General features: G+C 41.1%; 2 protein-coding genes across 3 annotated transcripts in view; both read left to right on the top strand.

Moving 5' to 3' along the window:
- The window catches only part of ccdc22 (CCC complex scaffolding subunit CCDC22), a 29,353-nt gene extending 26,155 nt beyond the window's left edge, over positions 1-3,198 (top strand). The window contains exon 16 of the mRNA XM_076275906.1: positions 1,955-3,198. Within this exon, the coding sequence (XP_076132021.1) occupies positions 1,955-2,068 (114 nt within the window). The 3' untranslated portion in view covers positions 2,069-3,198. The remainder of the gene's footprint in view (positions 1-1,954) is intronic.
- Positions 3,199-5,057: 1,859 nt separating this feature from the next.
- Positions 5,058-21,286, top strand: nt5dc2 (5'-nucleotidase domain containing 2). Of its 2 annotated transcripts, none has more exons than XM_076275497.1 (14): positions 5,058-5,638; positions 8,295-8,479; positions 9,265-9,339; positions 9,707-9,762; positions 11,288-11,381; positions 11,933-12,061; positions 13,174-13,234; positions 13,919-14,021; positions 14,286-14,387; positions 15,870-15,951; positions 16,774-16,860; positions 17,537-17,677; positions 19,089-19,153; positions 19,951-20,307. In XM_076275497.1, the coding sequence occupies exons 1-14, from the start codon at positions 5,275-5,277 to the stop codon at positions 20,051-20,053; spliced, it is 1,647 nt and encodes a 548-aa protein (XP_076131612.1). In that variant the 5' UTR covers positions 5,058-5,274; the 3' UTR covers positions 20,054-20,307. The 2 variants fall into 2 exon arrangements, with proteins under 2 accessions (XP_076131612.1, XP_076131611.1); XM_076275496.1 differs by lacking the exon at positions 19,951-20,307 and adding an exon at positions 20,314-21,286 and having other exon boundaries at positions 5,060-5,638.
- The last annotated feature ends 825 nt before the right edge of the window (positions 21,287-22,111 follow it).

Raw genomic sequence — 22,111 nt, forward strand, 5'->3', positions numbered from 1 at the left:
GTAATAAATGTTAGTAATCCAAAATTTCTCCTTCAACCCTTTATTTTAGTTCAAAACATCCAAAAAGGACATACAAATAGCAAGAAGAAACAACTGTTTTGATGTAATGTTAAAAACACCTATGGGTCAGTGTTGTCCAAATACCTACTGAAATTAGCATACAAACTTAGCTGGCACCAAGCTGACTCTGTGTGGCTGTTGTGTTAACTACAGTGCAGAGGGGTATTCCAGAAAGGAGGTTTAACAAACACTGAGATAAAACTTAACCTCTGGGTTGTCTGAACCTGTGGCGACTAAACCCGAGCTGTCGGTTCCAAAGCACCGGTTACCAGTTAGTTCAATCAACCCTGTGCGCGTTCACGGCGAACTTATAAAGGCATCATCTATTGAGAGTCGAAACCATTTTTCAGAGGCGGAGTAGTCGAGGCTTACGAGGAGGAGAGAACTGTAATAATAAAAAAAGCAATACTTAAGCGCCTGCGTCCGAGACCTTGCTTGGCAGAGAATAGCCTAACTGACCGTGTAAATGCGTACGTTTAGGATAGCCTATTTAATGTCAAAAGCACAATTGAATAATTCACTGTACATCACGTAGCCTATTGTATTGACTGCTTTGAATTATGCTTTCTTAAACTAGCCTATCTTGTCACAGATTGAGTGGGCCATAGAATTCTTTGAGAATCCCAAATTTAATTTTCTATTTTAACGCGGGTTCTGCAGCTGTGGGCCAAGTTAAACTTTTGCGCTCCATCATTGGAAGGGTGAATGTCGGAAGGCATGGGTAGCCTATTGGACACATTTCGGTGCACATTTGGAAAATTGAATAAAAACTGGTTTAGCGCAAGGCAAACTTTACGGACCGACCGACAGCTTGCCGATATGCTCTGCGTCTCCAACACTACAAAAACTCCCAGTCGGAGAGCGTGTGTAGCCTATTAAAAAAATATTTTATCCCAAATGCCATCAGCATTCTTAACCAAACTTAGTGACAACATAAGCTGGCTGAGCTGTACAGCTATATTTAAACTTATTTATAAATTTTCTATAGGCTATGTTTCCCCTTTTTTGTACTGTACTTGTTTTAATTATAGCCAATCTTCAATGTGTCTGAGATGTTGTTTGTCCATCTGTCTGGTGAGCCAAAGACGTAGGCTAGCTAGCCTACATTAAATATTTATTTTATTCTATTCTAATCCACCATGCGTAATGTAGGGATGGAAAATGATTTTCAAGTAGCCTACTGTATATTTAGGATTCAGCTGAAAAACTCGAGCGCTCTTGAAAAACTCGTTTGGAAAAGAATGGATAGGCTATCATGTGATGTCGTGGTCTTATCGCCCTCTCACGGTGAATTGCACGGATGAATATTACATGATTTTGTGCTTCTTTGTCAACCGGACCTTCGTCAAAATGAAACGCCATTGTGTGACAAGTGTAAAAATAGCGGCCTGGTTGAACATGCACTGAAATAACCCAACATAATTGAACATAACCTGAACAAAACCTACCCCCTACCAGGTTTAGTTCAGAGCCTATGTTACTATAGTTACTACATAGCCTGATCATTTTTTTGCTTTCTGGAACTGGAATCCCAGGTTTACCGTTTACTCTGGGTTAACATACCCAGTTAAGCCAGTAAACCTGCTTTCTGGAATACCCCACAGGTCAATGAAAGTGCCATGTGGCTGCGTTCAAGACCACTCAAAGCCAACAGAATTCCACATAGCTCCTTTCACAGAAATTCAAATAAAACTGTAATGCTTCGCACATTTTGGTATGCAGCACATTCTTACTCTTTGCTAAAGTAAAATAGGCTTTTGCAACTAGACTGTTAAAAATAGACTGGTGTGTTGACCCCATTAATTTGCTGCAGACTGAAACTTGAAATTTTTTCAAACAGATTGAGACTGTTTGAAATAGACTGATGTGTGTCTGTCCCATCCATTTACTGCAGATTGAAACGGAGAACAGCAAAAAGACCATCACCAACCTGGAGAAGATCCTGGAAGACTACAAGGCCATTCGGCAAGAGAACTCCACTCTTGCAGCCAAAATAAAGGAGGCCTGATCTCCTTGAAGACCCACCACAGTGCCCTTTGAGGAGGCTGCCAAACGGAGCAGTGTGACCGCTGCGATGGCGTGTGCCGCGGGGGGGACCCACACCGCCACCAGAGGAGAGGAGAGACGCGAAGAAGCATTCACTATCTGCACTTACCAGCCACCCCTCATCAACCTCATTGCTTCTCCTGTCCAAGCACATACTGTGCACACTGTGCTTTTGGCCACAGTGTGTGCACAAAGGAGATTTGTTTTCTTTTTGAACTGATAAAACTGTTTTTTTTTTTTTTTTTTTTCCGTTTGTTTTAAGGGCACAAACTTGAGGCAATATAATGCTGGCGATTTGAATGAGATGTCCAGTTGGTTCTGATATTGGGTGACAGACCTAACAGAGACTGCTTTTGCATCAAACGTAATCATTTGATTGTCTACATCTCTTATGATAATTGATTTTTTTGTTTTTTTTTTGTTCCATATTTATCAAATCGGCTCATTAACAGCGAGAATGGAAGAATAAACTAAAACAAAACAGATGATGTTAAACTAAGTCGGCAGACTCTGAAAAATGAATTATGATTTACTTGAATGAAAGAAAGAAAGAAAAATCTTAACAGACCATTTGATCGTGGGGACCTTTTGTAGGTAGCTGTTGGATCTATGTTCTTGACTAATCAGCATTTTGAATGTCAACATGCAGAATTTCCAGCTGCCATGCTGCCTGTTGACAGTTTAATGCCTTAGACTGGAAAGGTACAATGTGAACACCTATGGTGCAAGTAATGCTACGCAGTCTTTGTACTCTGAACTGGTCAACTGCAAAGTAGACTACAGTATGAATGTCTGGGAAAACTTGTTATTCCTGTTTTGTAATCTTCATGTTAAGTGACTCCGTCTGCCTCTGTTTTCTCGAGAACAGGCTATATCAATGGGAAGAACCTTCATGTTGAGAATTGCTGGAGCCTGTGCCAAGATTCACTTATTGTATGCATTTCCAAATTGTGAAAATGGAAGATAATTCTAGAATTCCATTTCAATATTAATATCAGAAAGCCCCTAAAATACACATTTTACATCTTACCTCCATGTGTCCATCTGATAATTAAACAATAGCCTAAGCAACAGCAGGCTCATTGAAATATATTTTCTGTTTGTTTGAAAATATTATTTATATATTTATTTATGTTTTTTGTTTTTTTTTATTATTTTTTGTTAATTTAACCTTCATTACTTCTCAGAAGTGATAACTCTATGAATGTAACACAAGTGCGAAATATGCAAATGTTACCTTTTGTGTGTCATATCAGTTATTTGTGAATGTGCCACATTCAGAGGTTCAGATGTATAATGACTGCCACTGCAGGACCGTTATCTTGATAATGCATCTCAATATTTGGTCAGTGTGATCCAGGACACCGATCACCTGTCCTGTGCACAAGAAACTTGGTGTGCTTGTAGCCCCACATGGCTGATGAGGGTAATAATAGTTTTGGCCCAACACATACAGTACATGCACAGACACACTCACCACACACACATGCAACCTGGCTGGGTAACCTGTATTTGGGAGGCGTGCTTTATTTTATTTCCTAGCCTGCATTCAGAACAGCCACTCATTTGCTATGTAGTGCACTATAGTGAATAACCACTTTAGTTATTCAGGACATAGTGCACTACACATGAGTGGAGGTTCTAAATTCAGGGTTAGTGTATGTGGCAACTAGCCTGACGAGCCAGACCCACATTAAAATGTAGGGTCTGGGCACTCACCGTTCGCAGTGCTCAGTCCGAGGGGCGGGATAATCGGTTGTCTTTCAAATTTCCTCTGCACGCAATAGGACAGCTGAGTCCAATGCGTTTTCCCACCAGCGGAGCTAGTTGGCTAGTTCAAACTTTTGCCATTTTAAAACAAGCTTAACTCGTGTCACACTGTTGGCCAACAGCAACATCCATCTTCTTTGTTTTCAAGTAGCAGAGAATTCAAGCCAAACCGTTGCAACTCTGCCATTAATCATTATGTTAAGCCCACCTAACACGATTTGATTGGCCTGATAGAAGTTTAATTTTTCGAGCTCACAAGCCAACGTTGCGTTGTTAGACTAGCCCTGGAAGCAAATGTAATTTGCTGCCGCTAGGGTGCGTCTAGATTTCTATGCTATGTGGCAACACCACGTGGTGGTGTAGTTTGCCATTGCTTTTGAAAATGATCACATTGGCACAACAACCATATCACGGAAACCCTAAAATGTAATATTGCCTATGGTTAGGTCCACTAGATTTAGGGAGGTTGCTGACTAGTAGGAGGCTGCTTGGATGGTATAGGATGATGGATGTTGCATAAAAGACACATTCACGTATCTGTCGCTGTTCAGTCTAAATTTGTACTTAATTTGTTTGTAGTGGGTATATTGCATTGTTTATAAGCTAAGCCTATCAATTTTCCATTTCCTCTCATACAATAATTGAATGGTTGGATTATGCCCGATTTAATGTTCAAATTCATTGAATCCTCTGTTTTCCAGTTAGCCTGGCTAGCGCCACCACTTCTCAATGAGACCTGGAAACCAAACTTTAATTTTCTCGTATTTGAAAAAAATGCCCAGATCCGTTTATTGGGTGCCACGGATGTCTATCAAATGCGTCTGTGCATTCCTTGTTCTGTGATTGGTCTCCTATCTCAGGCGAAAATTTGCTCCATGGTCTCCAGGCTGCCTTAGCAGCGTGAATCAAATCGCGCGCAAGGCAGCATAGGAACACCCAGGCTATTTTCCAGTCGTAACATCTCAGTGGGTCAGGGCAGAGCCCTTCTAAGGACATTCTCTGGTCAGGGTGACTTCCGAAATTCAGCATCTACCCCCTTCCTAGACTTCGGTCACGTACCACATGTAGGCGGTGGCATAGATTTCGCCTGCTTGACTCGTTGGTTTAACCAATCAAAAACATGCGCATTCAGTTCTCTGCTATTTATCTCGCCACGTATTGGCCAGACTGGCATGTACACACCCATTGGTCAAGAACAAACGCAACAACATATCTTCCTCAGATGATTGGTGAAAGAGTTCAGTCTTTTACTAATCCTCGCTGTTAATTACCATTTAACTTTATTTCAGCGACCCGCAGTGGGACCACGAGCAGCGCTGAACATATGTAACCGTTAGGTGTTTTCATTGTACAGTTGGTCTTCTTTGCTGGAGTTGATAAACGCGAAGTACACAGAAGATGTCACTCAACATTTCCTACCAGAAAATTGGAGCGCTTGGCCGTGCATTGTGCAGGAAAAGTCGCAGGACAGCAACTTGCACAGCATCGAAGATTCCTGCCTTCACATGTGGCACGTTAGCATCGAGTGGTCTGGATGTTAATGGAAAGAAAAGCAGCAAAAATGCTGCGAGTGGTGACACTAAAGTGAGTGGTTCAGCAGGCTGCCATTCATCTCCAGCTCCTCACAGGCACCAAGCTGGAAAGAAGAGAGGCGAGGAATTGCTTTCCAGGTCGGGAAGAGCGTATTCCTCCACAGCCCCTCAAGTTGATCCCAAGACTTATCTTTGGGCAAAATACAATGAAATGAAACGACTCGTTCACGGTACGGTATAGATTGCCTTTGTGTACGACTTTGCTATCTTCACCAAGCATGCAGACAATGGAACGCCATTTCGCTCTCAGTTTCACTCTTAAAGCAACACCATAGAGTTTTTTGTACCTTAAGATAATGTTTCCAAAATCGTTGCAGTGGTTCATCAACTTGTAACAGGGTGAACGGCACTTCTGCATTCGCGTTGCGGCCCTCTATCGGCTATAACCGCACTATGTAAGTTTGCCAGATCGGGTAGCGGGTCTGTAGTTCGATGGAATGAGACATAAGAAACTACGACTTGCATCTGATGTCGCAATACATCGTACTTTCATAAATCGTGCAACATATTCTACCTTGTCTGTGGACATCGTTATTTGCAAAGCTGGTGCTGGATAAACAAATAGCGTGCGTGCGACAGAGGGAAAGTTCTTTGGTGTTGCTTTAAAATTGTTGCATGTTGACTAGAAAGATGTGTGAATGTGAATGTACGAAGTGAAAATGCTTGATAAGGATCATACAGACTCACTCACATCTAAAGTAGAATTGTGCATTTAGGAAAGATTTGTTCATCATCTCTGAAACCAAAAAGCAGAGTTGGTCATCACAATGGCAAATTGTTATGTAGCATTAATTGGGACAGCCTGTGCATATCCTTAAATTTGCGCAAATTAATTTTTTTAATCAACCCAACTGCAACTCGGACCGCGAATATTAATTAGGACAAAATTATACCCGACCCGCGATCCGACCCGCTTATTTACAAAATGTGTGCTTTTGGTTATAGCCTGCATGCAGTAGTCCATTTCTGTAAAACAAACTAATTTATTTGCGAAACTTTATGCAGTAGAACTACACGAAGGCATGCAGGACATACTGTTTGCGCAGGAGAGAGAATGAGAATAAGAGCGCAAGCACGCACGCAACCACCAAGGATTAGAACACTAGGATAAGAGTTGGCCATGGACATACTTCTTTCGAAAATAGAAATGGGGAGGCAAGGTAGGCAAGAGAGATACATTGCTGGTCAAAACGGTAGCGTAAGAACTGGTTTAAAATGCTGAATGAAGCACAATGCTTTACTAAAGCACATCCACTGTTTAAAGTCACAAACACAACGAACTAAGGTAACTTTTATGCATGCGCGAACCTATACATACCGATAGATATGGCTGTGTAGTCTGTGCCATAAGATTTATTCCTGCAGGCTGCCCGTTTCGGCTGTCATACTTTTAAATGGCTTCGCAAGAAGTAGGCCTACATAGACCATAACTGTCATCTTCTTTAAGAACTTTTCCCAATATTTCCCATAGCCTATATCGCTTTTCCTGAAGGGGTGTCTTTATTATTTTAACTCGCGTCTTCAGCTTCTTTACTGTTGACTTACTGTATTGATCCTTTACTGTATTGATGCTAGCCTTCTCGTGATATTTTAAGTAGGCCTATTTGTAGAAAATATATATTTAATTAATTTTAACTGACCCGCCCGCAAATGACCCGAATATCATTAAAATATTTGGTTTATGACTCATAACCATGGGTGACGTGCAAGCTTACGAGGGGAGTTGTGGGAGATTCAGGTAGGGTAGGTTGCGACTTTTTGGACTCGCCCACTCTGTCAAAGAGACGCGAATCATGTTTTGGCCTACAAACCTTTTAAAATATCGAAAACGGATCATTGATCAGGGGCAGGGGCGCCTGCAGGAATGAATGCTATGGTACGCACACCCGACCCATCGCCCCCCCCGCAAAAAATAAAATAAAATACGCGTGGACAATATTTGTCCGTTTCCCGGTTTAGCCGTGCATTGGTCAGCAACAATTAGCCTACATAGCATAACAACATCCACATGCAATTATACAACAACAACGTCTACTATGACCTATTCATTTGGACAACTTGATACAGCCTTATACAGGCTGAAGTTACCTTGTTTTGTTCTTGACGTCTGGCTTTAAACAGCTGTAATGCAGTCTAACGTTCTGACAAGCACACCAATTGCCTACCCTGTTCTTGCCCATCTGGAATAAATCCTCTAGCTTTGCTGCCTCCATACTTTCTGTTGTTTAAACTTGAGGTCCATCATGAGTATTGAATTAGTGAATTAGCTCAACATTGTGTGCTGATAACCATATATAGATAGATAGCCGAGTAAAAGAAAACAAGTAGCCTACATGCCTGCATGCGTATTGTGTCTGCTGCTCAAACAAAATGTGTGCGCGTTAATTTTGATAAGTGTTCACTAAGTTACGTAATAAAAAATTGTAAATAGCCTGATGGCAGCTAATGGGATACTGTCCATAGTTGGGAAGGTATGGTGGGCCAATTTGGTGTGAATACACATTACACACACACAAGGGACATTTTCTCTCGTTGTTGAGCCTGATGGTACGCACAGTGCGTACGGACGTACACCTGCAGGCGCGCCTGATCAGGGGAAAAAAATATCATGGATCAGGAAAAAATAATTTTCCTCGACCCTTCCCCCAGGCCAAAACATTTCTCCTGGGCCTTCCCCTAAGGCTTAAAAAATTCTCTTAGGCCCTCCCCCCCCTGACGACTGGCCCTCCCCCCCCCCCTAAATATCGTACAGTCCCTAAGATCAAATGAAAATTAAACCAGAATATTGGGTTACATTAAAATGTATTATTCCTGCTTTATCCACAGATCTTATCCCTCCAGGGGTTTGCAATCAGCTTAACCCAGCCACAATGTATGCCAATAATGAAGTTCATCTAGATGAAGTGGATATCTATGGGTTTGATTACGACTACACCCTGGCCCTGTACTCCAGTGCCCTTGATGAAATGATCTACAACAAAGCACGGGACTTCCTTGTCGAACATTACAAGGTCTGTCTGCAGTGCCCAATCTCTCATCACTGTGAAACATCCTACATAACGCATAATATGTTATCTTTTAGGTTCCTCTAGAGTCTAGTCTGACAAAAATCAATTTGCTAGATGTTTCTGTGGACAGTTGCACTACATGTCTAGTGCAACTGTCCACAGAAACATCTAGCAAATTGATTTTTGTAAATGAGGATGACAATTCACCTTTGATGAGATTACAGAGCCACTTTAAAGTTGATTCATACTAGGTTAGTGCAGTTACTCCATGTTCTGTTTTGTAGACACATCACAACAGGTCTTGGATAAAGAGTATTGTATTCATTGTTCATTGGAAATACAATTAGATAAGTGACTGTTAAAGGGAGGAAGTAGAAGAATTTGCTAATCAGTGTACCCAGCATCCTGTTATGTCTATACCACCAGATATGGATCATTCACTATTGATAGCAGCAGAGCTCAATCAATGAACCTACCGGTACATTTGCCTCAGGTCTCATTGCCCACAAAGAACTCCCAAACATGGACATCACAATGCACTCTGCTGTGGTTGCCACTCTAATCAAAAGCATGAGGGCCTTTATTGACCCCTTCTGACCTGGAAGAGATTAGATAAAGTTGGTCACCAACTTTCAATAGCAGAGTTTCACAACAATGGACTTTCAAAATGTTCATATACCAAAGATGGGATACAGGCATCAGGCCTAGTTGTGGATTCTCTTCTTGTAGTCCTTTCAATATCAGATGCAATACCCTTTGTTTGATTTCCCTGTTTCCTACTCCTGCAGTATCCACAAGGTATCAGCAAATATGACTACATCCCCAACTTTGCTGCACGAGGGCTGCACTATGATATCCACAAGGTACGGACCTGCAAGCGTGTACTTTTCTCTCCGTGGACAAAAATGACTGGTTGAGTTTGAATCTAATTGCAGATAGATAGATAGATAGATAGATACACATACATCCATACATCCATACATCCAGCCAGGTCTCAGTAGCATACAGACATCACACACAACATGCACTTACAGCAGAAAAAGTAAATATAAGTATATACATATATGAAAACTCCACTGTACAATAGAGACAGTAGAAGATAAGAAAATACTAAATACTAAATATTCTATATAAACTAAATAAAAAATTCACGTAGTTTGCTTAAGGATGAATTATGCATTATGCTTTGTTGTGATAAAAACACTCATAACTAATATTTATTTGCCATAGGGACTTCTGATGAAAATAGATGCCTTTCATTATATACAGATGGGGACCGTGTATAGGTGAGAAATCTGTGCAATTTAATGTTCTTACTCTTATATACATCTGCACACATTATTCATTGTAATAAATCTCGAGTTTAAGGTAGAAATGCATTGGTTTATGTGCACCATTTTCTTTTAATCCTCCCCGAGCCTCAATATAAACTTCATTCATAAAGTTTATTGTGAGGCTCGGAAAGATTCAACACCCTGTTGAGCCTATACTTACGTAGGTGTTGAGCATGTTAGTCGAGTTATTTACACATGTTTGGATGATCACAATCTGTTCATTTGCCAACATTTTTGAAGGATCTTGCAACACGATAATGTAATCTGTCTGCTGGTGTCTGAACAAGAAAAAGTCACACAGTATGCTGTTCCCCACCAGATCAGCTACATCAAATCAAGATAACACTCTTTCTCTCAAATTCTCAGATAATACTCCACTGATACTAGTTAATGAAATTAAATACTTGGGCCTTTGGCTTGACTCACAACTCTCCTTTAGGTGTCACATTAATTCTGTTGTAAAAAAGATCAACTGTAATTTACGAATTGTGTATCGCTCCATTAATTGTTTTACTCAACCGATTAGGTTAAGGATTGTGTCTCAACTAATATTTTCTATCTTAGACTATGCGGATGTTGTCTACCAAAACACATCAGAATCACACCAAAAATCATTAAATGTTGCGTTCAATAATATATGCAGATTTGTGCTAAGATGCCCTTTTACTACTCATCACTGTGTAATGTATGACTCACTGAACTTATTATCACCTAAAGCCAGAAGACCGTACCACTGGTTTCAGATTATTTTTAATGTGTGTACACTGATAATCCTTCTTACCTCAAGGATTATTTAATTCCATATAGACCCAGCTATAGACTGAGACACACTGAATATCCCTCCTTCACTGTGCCAAACATCTCCAAAGAGAGTGGTAGATGTACCTTTAAATTTAAAGCCCCTTCAGACTGGAATTGCCTACCTGGGTCTCTAAGATCTGCCACTTCTTTGCATTCCTTTAAAACCCTTGCAAGTAAACTGTTCCTGTAAATGTTTTTCTCATGTGTGACTGGTCCTTTGTTTTCTATACTACCATGTGGGATACTTTTTGTCCTTACTTTCTACTCATGTGTTTTTGTGTTTATACAGTATGTGACTATGGGTGTAAGTGTGCGTATATAGGACCATATCATGTGTGTATATGTATTTACTGGTATGTAAATACATATGTGTATGGGCTAAATGTTGTCATGCCTCTTAATACTGTATTATGTTTAATACATGGTCTGGTTTTCACTAAGGACCCGGCGGGGTGGTTGTGGTGGGCGAGGTGGGATGAGGGAGAGCTTTAGAGGGTGTGAATGTACATGTGCTGTACTGTCTTTGTCTTGTGTCACGAGGACCCCCTCGAAAACGAGATGTCTCATCTGAAGGGGTTATCCTCCTCACAATAAATTTCATAACTAAACGAATGCAAGCTGTGTGGGCTTGTCCTCCACTCTATCTCACTGACTTGAACCCGATTAATGTCCTCAGGGGTTTGAAGGCTGTCCCTGATGAGGAGGTCATGCAGCTTTATGGGGGCACCAATCACGTCCCTCTTCACCAAGTCAGCGGGTTTTATGGGAAGGTCAGTGGAGGACGCCCGCCTGAAGACTTGTGTTTACTCACAGAAAGGGATGCAGACAGGTTTAATAGGTCCATGTTTTATTGTGGTCCCCCTGTGGTCTTTGCCTGTTCTTCTGTCTTCAAATGCACCGGAGACGCAGAGATCCTTATAAGCTATATTTATATTTGACTTGTGCCCTTCTCTTATTTGAGAATGGTAATTAGTCATAATCAAGGTTGCAGACACTAATGCAAGTACTGCATCCCAGTGAAGCAGATTGGCTTTGAGTGAAAATTTTAATTTCATTTCATCATTTCAAATCTTCAATTTCAGCAGCTTTAAGCTTGCAGGAATGCTTGTATCTATGACTTGACAATTTTGTAGGGAACAATACTGGAGAGAGTATTTTGTTGACATTGTTTTCAAATCCTTCTGCATGACCTTATTTTGCGATATCTAGCAGTCAGCTAGCCTTTGTTTAACCGAATCCACTCCCAGCATGTGTTCAAATTCACATCACCCGTTTGTAATAGACTGTTCAGCTCTGTGTGCTTTCTCTCCCAAACTGGCAGGGGCCCAAAATGAAACAGTACATGGATGTGTTTTCAATCCCAGAAATGACTCTGCTAGCTGCTGCCAATGACTTCTTCATCTCCAATGACATCGAGTACGACCCCGTGCACCTCTACAGGGACGTATCGGTGAGTGTATTCGGCCTTTTCTCCTCGACCCTCATGTCAACATCCTCTGCATTTAGATGTTGTAACCCATATGGTTGTTCCAGTAGTTTACAAAAGTGGCTTCTAAGCTGCCCTCAGGCTTAAGTTTCGACCTAGGTTATAATAGCTGTTGTGAAGTGGATATAATCTCAGAATGTGTAATTTATTACTGATCTGCACTTGCATTTGACCTTGTTTATTTTCTTGGACAGTGATCCAATGCAATTTGTTTCCCTAATGGGCTTTAGATGTTTACTCTGTCCAGACTCCTATCAAGGGGGAGCTTTTTGTTTGCAAACTTTTTGGTCAGTGTGCCAGGGGGAGGTCTTTTCTTTTTGATTCCTATCAACCCCCACCCCCCCCCCATCACACACCCCATCGCTGTGAAAAGGAGTCGCTCGCTCAGTCAGTGACTAAGTCCAACTGGCAGTGCTGCTGAGGACCCAATTTAACTGCAGGATCTGGCAGCACCCATTCCTTGGCTCTTCCACACAACCAAGCCCCTTCAATGGCTTCATTCTGGAGTTGCATAAAGAGTGTAATAAATTGCAGGGGCTGGATGGGAAAAGTTAGTCTCATTCCATGCTTCCCATATCATCATCCTGGTTTCAAATAAGATCTCTTTGGTTTCAAAAATAGGTGAAGGTTGACCCAGCTGTGGCGCGACTGGCTGGGGCACCTGCATCGTACGCCGGCGACCCGGGTTCGATTCCCGCCCCGTGGTCCTTTCCAGATCCCACCCCGACTCTCTCTCCCACTCGCTTCCTGTCAATCTCCACTATCCTATCTAATTAAAGGCATAAAAAGCCCCAAAAAAAAAAAAAAAAAAAATAGGTGAAGGTTTGCTTTTTCTTTCCCTTCACTCTCTTGGTGAAAGCCACTGTGGTACAGAGGAACAGGGTGTACTGTACATTCGCACTGGAATGCGAATGGAGTCGGTCTCTAGTGGTCAGCTCTGACGCCTTATTGGCAGCGACTGGAAGCTGTGAGGGAGAAAGTGGGAGTGTGAGAGAGTGTGCTTTTGACCTGAGTATGGAAAAGAGGATGAAAATGTCATGATCTGCTGTGTAAACATGAATAAAATGTCTTTGCAGGAGGCCATAGGGATGGTCCACATAAAGGGGTACATGTACAAGTGGATAATGCAAGACCTCGGTGAGAACACCGTACTTCTATGATCATCACATTTGTTAGCACCCTCTTCAGTGGTGCAATAAAAAAAGGCTGAAAAACGAGTTTTACAACTGTCAGTTTACAAATGAAGGGATATGTTGTAATGTTTTTCCAGTCCTTTTATGTGTTCTAACATTAAAGTCAAAAGATGAGCCTAACTACTCTAATAGTTAAATGTACAAGGACTGCAATGTCTTTTCACCTCTATTCATAAACCATCCCTTTCAGCCAGTTATCAAGTGTCTGTCCAGCTGCGTCTTACAACGTTGTAATAATACATGACTGTGTTGTCATAAGAAATAAGAACTTTGGGAATTACAAGTGCTGCAGTGATAGATGTTGTTGACTAACTGCGAGACCAGAGATATCAGTTTCTAAATCAAAATTGAGGAAGAGCGTTATGCAACACTGCTTCACAGGAAATCACATACTTGGACTATTCCATTTCCTTGCACAGGGAACTGTTTTTGCAGTCCATGCAGTTGAACTGTTTTTTTTATCTGTAATGATAATGTTAGGCAGACATACCCCAGAGGCTCAATCAAGCCAGTTCCCACAGCTGTGTGGTCTGAGACATTAGTGTATTTTGCTATGGACATGTAAGAGTGCTGAAGGTTGAGTAGTTGAGGTTGGTTGAGAATGTCTGCTTGTATTTTTTCCCCCCAGAGAAATACATCCTCCGAGGGGATGAGACTTATGCTGTCCTGCACCGCCTGGTGAATCATGGGAAGAAACTCTTCCTGATCACGAACAGCCCTTTCAGCTTTGTGTGAGTGCACTCACTAGTTAAAGTGTACTGATGTGCATACTGTATATGAATATTTACATATTTAGAAACACCTTTACAACGTAATCGACAATTTTTGAAAAATCAAATTCCCAGTGCACTTATAAGTAAATATCAAGATTATTTTCTGGTGATGAATGCTGACACATGCACAATATCCAGGATCCACGTTAGCCCTGTGGTGTGACTGGTATGAGATGTGAGGAGCCTCCTTGTTTGACGATGGTCATTCTTTTCCATTTGCAGGGATAAGGGTATGAAGTACATGGTTGGGAAGGACTGGAGGGAATTCTTTGATGTCGTCATTGTTCAAGCAGACAAACCACACTTTTTTAATGACTGTGTCAAGTGAGTATCGCTGTACTGTATTTACACAACAAATCTGCACATTACTGTTTTTTTTTTTTTTTTTGCTGTCAACAATCCAAGAGTATTTTGTCCAGGTTGTGTTAACTCTTACGTGTCGGTCACATTTAGGCTGCTAGATTAAAACCATTAGGTTATGACGTAATTGTGTGATTAGAATTTCTGCATTTTTGGAGTATATAGTCCAAGGAATTTGATTAGGTTATGTCGGAATTCTGTGATTGTCGTCTTTGCTTCTTTGTTAAATTCCAAGTTGTCCATGGAATTCCACATTCTTCATTATAGCTTACCTCATTGGTCTATTTCTGCTTGCGAACACAAGGACATCCATTAACTTAAATGTTATAGTTATCACTTTCCCCTCAGTTAGGGTTATGAATATAACAATTAAATGTTATATTTATCACTTTACCCTTTCTTTATTAAGATGACAATGACTTTATTATGATGACAACACTGTTAATGATGACCGTGTTAAAATAGTGTTAAAAACTGAATCGAGTATCTCATAATCTCATAATTACATAAAAAAACATGTGATGACGACCCATATGAAATGACACCCAGCATAGTGTGCGTTTGAAATACAAAGCCAATACATCTGAGAGCAGCACTGATATGTTAGTGTTCTTGGGTATGTATGTCTCTTTCTTGTGTGTTCATTTGTAGTGACTGTCCTTGTGTCCTACACAATTGTTGAAGTAAGGGATAATGGACGACACGGTGGTCTGTTCACAGAAGTTAATGCACAGCCGAGGTTGTAAACCTCGTAAGTGCATTAATTTCTGTGAACAGACCACCGTGGAGTCCATTATCCCGCTTATTCCACTGTTGACTCTTGCGTTGTGTTCATTTCCTGATACAATTTTAACGTTTTAATCGCTAAAACTGTCTTGTTTGTAGAACTAATTTCTACCGACACATATCAACTAATTTCTCAACTTGCAGGACAAACTGCCGTTACTAGTTCTAAATGGATGGTTGCTACGGCCAAAGGCCAGTCGTTAGTTCTATCTCTCCCGTTGTCAAGCGGGCGTATCCCAAGATTCTGATGAACTTTAGCTTTGAAACATCTCTATATATATATATATATATATAGATATATAGATATATATACTTTTTTGATCCTGTGAGGGAAATTTGGTCTCTGCATTTAACCCAATCGGTGAATTAGTGAAACACAAACAGCACACAGTGAACACACAGTGAGGTGAAGCACACACTAATCCCGGCGCTGTGAGCTGCCTGCTACAACAGCGGCGCTCGGGGAGCAGTGAGGGGTTAGGTACCTTGCTCAAGGGCACTTCAGCCGCGGCCCACTGGTCGGGGCTCGAACCGGCAACCCTCCGGTTACAAGTACAGAGTGCTAACCAGTGGGCCACGGCTGCCCAAATTCAACCAAGCAGTGGATTAAAACATTATAATTATGTGCCCATGTAAATATGACACTTTTTTTTTTTGCAGACCATTCAGAAGGTTGGATAGTAATGGAGACCTCCAGTGGGATAAGATCAAGGCTTTAGAGAAGGGACAAATCTACAAACAGGTATAAATTAATTCATCTATATTCTATGTACTTTAAATTTGCTCCCTACATCAGTTTTAATTTCATTTATAAACAGTACATTGTCTATTACAATATACGAAACTCTTCTACATGACCCTTTTTCTAACTCTGTGACTGCAGTATTATGGAAATAGTAATACTGGCCAAATATTTTTCCTCTGGGTACTTGAAATAACACGAAAATTAGATTTTTGATTATTTGTTGTAGAGACTAGGAAATGGGTGTCAACACCGGGAACAAAATGTAAAGCCAACTTTTGTGGGGATATGTGGAAAGAGCTATTGTTCTTGAACTGGGCCTTTTTTAGGTTGCTGCTCTTACTGAGATCTGTAGCCATACATCTGCAGCTGCAACAGAATTATGTGCATTTCTGACACCTTGGAGGAATGGACATTCACAAATTACAAATTCATCTCATTACAATTTGAAAAACACAAGGCACATCACTCCACACATTTGGCTACAGCATTGTCTCTGTCAAATTAAAACATTCAATTGAAGTCTATTCTGGAGCATGTCCCCTCTTTTTCTTCACTTTCTAAGCTTGGCAGTTGCAGTCCCCCCCCCCCCACACACACACGCATACTTTGCGCATGACAACCACTGTTAGTCCATTTGTCTCAGGACTATCCAGTGAAGCCCTGCCCTTTGTTAAGCAAGTCAATGAACCACTCTTTTAGAATTAGATTAACAGACATTGTCATGGTAAATTCACGTCAATCCATCTTAATCTCATCATTATCGTGAAGGGAAAAAAGTCATTTAATCTAAGAGCTTTGTATGCATGCCTCTCGTTTCAGGGAAATCTTTATGACTTTCTACGGCTGACAGGTTGGCGGGGATCCAAAGTGCTCTATTTTGGAGACCATCTCTACAGTGATTTAGCTGTGAGTCATTCTCATATCTGCTTGCATAGTGCGTGTTGACATAGGTCTGTTTCCCCAACATGTTTCCAATGGTCTTCACTTTTGCAGACTTTTGCAGTGTTTTCCAGCTAACAGATTATTGTTCAAACTTAAGTGTACTATAAACAAACTCCAAACACCAGTGGGCTTTTATTCACGTCTGTGTCATGCCAGTCAAAGAGACATCCAACAACACTGGGAGTAGATTAGATTCCATTTAGAGTAGATTAGTCCATTTAGAGTAGATTAGATCAGTGTTATCATGGAACTAATAGAAAGAAGTCCATTAAAGCAAAGGAAAGCAAAGTGTAAAGCTTGGTCATTGGGCTCACTTCTGGCACTCTCGCATCAAGGCAAGGATAAGGTTAAAAATCCTTCATTTAAAGTTTGGGCATAGCATGGGTAAAAAATGCCAACCGGTTTCAACCCTCACTGGGTCTTCATCCGGGTGTGGTCTTTTTTCTACTACTTTCACAACCTGAGCATTCAGGGTTAGCGTTTTGGACCTTTTATAGCCTCTCAAACTCAATCTCTTATCAACAGACATCAGTGAAGTCTTTGAGGGTTCAGGGCTTAGACCTTAGGGGGGATAATTGAGATTCACCATATCTCTGTCCTTTGAAGCCCTAAGCTTGGTCGTTTCAATGTTCTTTTGCAGGACCTTATGCTTCGCCATGGCTGGAGGACCGGCGCCATCGTGCCAGAGTTGGAGGTGGAGACCAGAGTGGTGAACACAGAGCAGTACGCCCAGAGCCTCACCTGGCTGCAGGCACTTACAGGCTTACTGGAACGCTTACAGGTACGTGCGGAAAGAATCAACCAAAGAAGACAGCACAGTACTGTTAAGCTTCTGCAAGCCTTTAAAGGTGGATCAAGTTTTCACATGTCCTGTGTGTTAGTTGTCTGGCTCATAGCAGAATCCTTGCGTGTATGTGTACTGTTCAGAGAATTTTTTACATAAATATGTTTTATGGAATGGGGTTTGACCGGTCATTGTAAACTCAATGTAAAAGAAAAGAAAAGAAGTTGAGCAATTCAGAAACTTTGTGACGGGCATGACGCAGATAACAAAAAAAACGTACAGCTGACAAATCACATTTGTAAGGCCTTTATTTAGTGATTCACACTGGAAAGCATGGGCATTGTGGTTAGAAAAGGCATGACCGCAATATTCCTAGGAGTTGTTACAGGCCCAGGCAGATTCTGACCTCTAGACTGGTCTGGGCAGATTTTTTTTACCTCTAGACTGACAAGCATTTGACTTGATGCAGATGTTTTCAGGCTGAAGGCCAAGCCTCAGGGATGTGCACAGGAATTTTGAGGGGCAGTTGCTCTGACCTGAAAAAAGGGCAATATCCCCCCCCCCCCCCCCCCCCCCACCACCACCCAAAAAAAAAACCTCACAGGCTATATGCAGGACTGAGAATAACAGCGTCTTTTTCAAAATATATACACAAAGAAGTAAAACACTGAAATACAGCACTGAATCACCTTAATTATCATTATTATTTTAATGCCCACTAGTGGTATTTATGTTCTGCTCAGGCAAGATCTTTGAAATGACCTCTAAAATAGCCTATGTTTTTTTAGATTACAATAATTTAGCATGCAGCTCTTTAATCCTGTACTTTCTAGCATGGTCCTCTCATCTCATATTTGGTGATCATCACTTAGGCCTTCCTGTCCTCTGTGCCTCCTCCTGGTCCACATTTTCCTCACATAGTCTGGAGGCTTGTGACTGCTCCTCATCTTAAATGTAATGTAATTATGAAACATTGCCATTAGTAGGTTAAAATATGAGTCTGATTAATTAATCAATTTGTGTCAGTGTCATGTGATCTTTATCACAGTGCAAAGTCTCTGTTTCACCTGGCTTGGCTTTTTCGCAGCCAACCCTGCAGTGATTGCTGCCTCCCTGAATTGTCTCTCCCTCTCCTGAATCTGACTCTTTTCAGTGGGCATCTTGGCTTCAAACAATACCTAAAATACTAGTGATAGGATTTAGGCATTTAACCATTTTGAATTAAATAATTAATGTGATGCATTACTTGCATCATTCATTCTTCTTGCTAAAACGAAATGTGAGAAACTAACTATCAGCAGACATGTAGCTTAGTTTTCCTAATGCCTACCAAAAAAAATATTAGCCTATAGGCTATGTGATAACGGGCTGCTTCTCTGCAAGTACCATTGTGATTCCTGTTTTATAGATGCACAAAGACCCAGAGTCTAAGAAGATTCTAGAAGACTGGCTGAAGGAGAGAGAAGAGCTGAGGTAAGTCAAATATGACTCGTGCAGTTGTCCTGTTTTTCCAGCTGGTGGAAAGACAAAAAGAATTGGGGTTAAAACTTAAATTTCTGGTAGATTTTAACCAAATGAGTATTTTTTTAATCAGAATGGTTGGGAGAGGTGCATTTTGACAGGCGATGGAACAATTATTTTGATTGTGTTGGTAATTTTATGTTTAGATAAAGTTTTAATTATTTAAAGAAGCACTATGTAGGTCTGGTTATTCCTTCGCTGTTTCTGGGTTTTCGTCGGATTTGGGCTCGCATTTTTCACTACACAGCTCCCCCTGCAGCTTCGGTAGCAAGTGACTGCTACACTAAACCCCCACTAGCTAGCGAACTATCCATCAAGAAACCAAGCTAAACACATACAGGGCTGACAATAAAACGGTCGAGCAAACACATTGTTCAAGAGACTATCAAACCACATTACAAAGACGAAGGTCACCCAAGGGTAGGCTACTTACAATTTCAACAGCAACAAAGCCAAGTCGGCGTCCGTTTTGCAGTCTTCTTCGAAACTCCAATCTGACTACATTTTCGAGGCGCGATTGGATACTTTCGCTGAGTCACATCCGGATTTACCCAGACTGGGTCCAGAAAGTTGCATATTTGTTTTTTCCGAGGAGAAGCGATAGGGGGAGCCGAAGCACCCACCAAACGACCCAGAAAGTAGAACCATCAGAAAGACTCAACCTGCATAATTAAGGTCATTTTTGCTAAAATTGTTAGCCTGGGTTTTCCCATGCTGCCTTACACGCGCAATTTTATTCACGGTGCTAGGCAGCCTGGATTCTATGGACTTCGTTTTCACCTCAACGAAGGAACCAATCGCAGAACGGAGGGAGGGCAGCAAGACGATGACGACACACCGAAGCCATTATGAGCTACGTACAGACGCATTTGATAGACATTCGTAGTGCCCAATAAACGGCTCTGGGCATTCATAAACCACGTTTCAAATACGAGAAAATAAATGTCTAGTTCCCAGACCCCATCTCAATGAGATGAGGTCTGACGTTAGCCAGGCTATAAAATTGTTGCATAGTGCTTCTTTAAATGTCTCAGTATTTTGTCCCAAATGTCTCAGTATTTTGTCCCTGATCTCTCATTGGAAGTTTCCTTTGTTTTTGTTCCTCCTCACAGAGCTGTCACAAAGAACCTCTTCAACCCTCAATTTGGAAGCATTTTCCGTACGTGCCACAACCCCACCTACTTCTCCAGGCGTCTGTGCCGCTTCTCTGACCTTTACATGGCCTCCATCAGCTGTCTGCTGAACTACGACCTCTCCTACACCTTTTACCCACGCCGCACCCCACTACAGCATGAAGCCCCTCTGTGGATGGACCAGCTCTGCACCGGCTGCATGAAGACTCCATTCCTGGAGGAGATGGCCTACATCCGTTGACCTAGAAGTCATAGAATCGTCTTATATTCCATGGCTTTGGCGGCGATTAGGACCTGAAATTACTTCTAGATGAGTGCTGAGCCTGACTTATCAGGACATGTGCCGAGCTCTTCAGGCGGAAGATAGTTCTGCTAACGTGGCAGCCTTAGTTATGGCTGTTCAAGCTGTGGCACCACCTTCTGGAAGAGCAGATATATAGCATTTTGAAGAACAAAATTGTGCAAATAGTAGCACAAACTTAAAAGTTTACTTATAGGTTTCCTGCAAGGATACTGACAGGTTTCCTTCAACTACCTGAAAATTGTTTGTTTTTTTCCCTGAGGTACTTGGCATACATGGTGGTGGTATTTTTACATTAATTTGTAGCATACGTTTTGTTGCATCTCCACTTCTAGGTCAATTGCAACAGTTGTTGGATATGACTGTTAGAAACTTAATAGCTAATTGTATTGTCAGTTGATTTCATGTAGACAAGGTTCTCTAAACATTTACATTTTTTAATACTACTAATGAAAAGCTACTTTCAATTTGCATGTTTTTACATTACATTTACATTGGACAATCTGTTACATGACTTAACACTTTATTTTCTACCTCAACTTATTAATAAAGAAAAGATCATTTTGAACCAAGTTTTTACATTGGCATTTTCCCATGAACTTTTGTAAATGTTGGAGAATAAATTGTTGATCAAAATATATTTTGAAAATATTTATTGAACATTGACAGTTTTATTTCTCCCTGTAATAGACAATGGATTTGGTTTCTTTATATTGTGCATACCCTCATTGATGAGTTCTATTTACATGGACATTAATATTCCAATATTAACCCGATTAAGACAATATTCTGAATAACTGCCATGCAAATAAGGTCATAGTCTGAATCTGCAATAATTGAGTCATGGAGTATTCTGATCTTAGCATTGAGTTGTATGCATGCTGTATAAAATAGATGTGCCTTAACCTTGTCGCCATTAGCGCAGTTTGGTTGGTTGTGTTGAATGCTCTGCTCTACCGGTCATCATATAAAGCATGCCCCGATAAGATTGGATTCTGGGTTTTTGATGATTCAGAAATATGTGCATAGATTAACACCTTAAAATAAAATTAAGATATACTTAAATAGTCCTTAATTAGGCCTTGTCTACCCCCTTAATCACAACAAACAAAGCCCTGACTTGATACCTTAAATTAAGGGGTTAAAATGGAATTTTAAGGAAAAATTAAGGACCTGTTTTACAAACCAATTGTGCCAATTTAATTAATCATGTGAGTAATTTAAAAAGAAATATAGCTGCAAGCAGCAATGAGGGGGCCAAGCAGAATAGGCCGGAGTAGCCACGGCGACAAGATAGAACTCAGACACCCGCGATCAACACTTTCAACAAGTGTCACATCAAAACATAACTGACTTTGTTGGGCTGAAACAGGGCTGAGTATTGCTTCCGCCTCCGCCAGCCAGCCCCCCCCACCTAATCACCCCTGCCCGTCCCACCCCGCCCTGCCGTTGCATGCACGCATTAGAATGAACTGG

The sequence above is a fragment of the Alosa pseudoharengus genome, unplaced genomic scaffold (genome assembly GCF_046254945.1).
Source record: "Alosa pseudoharengus isolate Yale_2024_CS ecotype anadromous, Long Island Sound unplaced genomic scaffold, YU_APseudo_1.1 YU_APseudo_1.1_scf_9, whole genome shotgun sequence".
Lineage (NCBI taxonomy): Eukaryota > Metazoa > Chordata > Actinopteri > Clupeiformes > Clupeidae > Alosa > Alosa pseudoharengus.

What these genes read in the sequence shown, in the direction of transcription:
- nt5dc2 (XM_076275496.1), top strand. Translation starts at nt 5,275, where the DNA reads ATGTCACTCAACATTTCCTACCAGAAAATTGGAGCGCTTGGCCGTGCA. An exon ending in CAGATGGGGACCGTGTATAG is followed by an intron (nt 9,763 to 11,287) that starts GTGAGAAATCTG and finishes TAATGTCCTCAG; the next exon opens with GGGTTTGAAGGCTGTCCCTG. An exon ending in ATCTCTACAGTGATTTAGCT is followed by an intron (nt 16,861 to 17,536) that starts GTGAGTCATTCT and finishes GTTCTTTTGCAG; the next exon opens with GACCTTATGCTTCGCCATGG.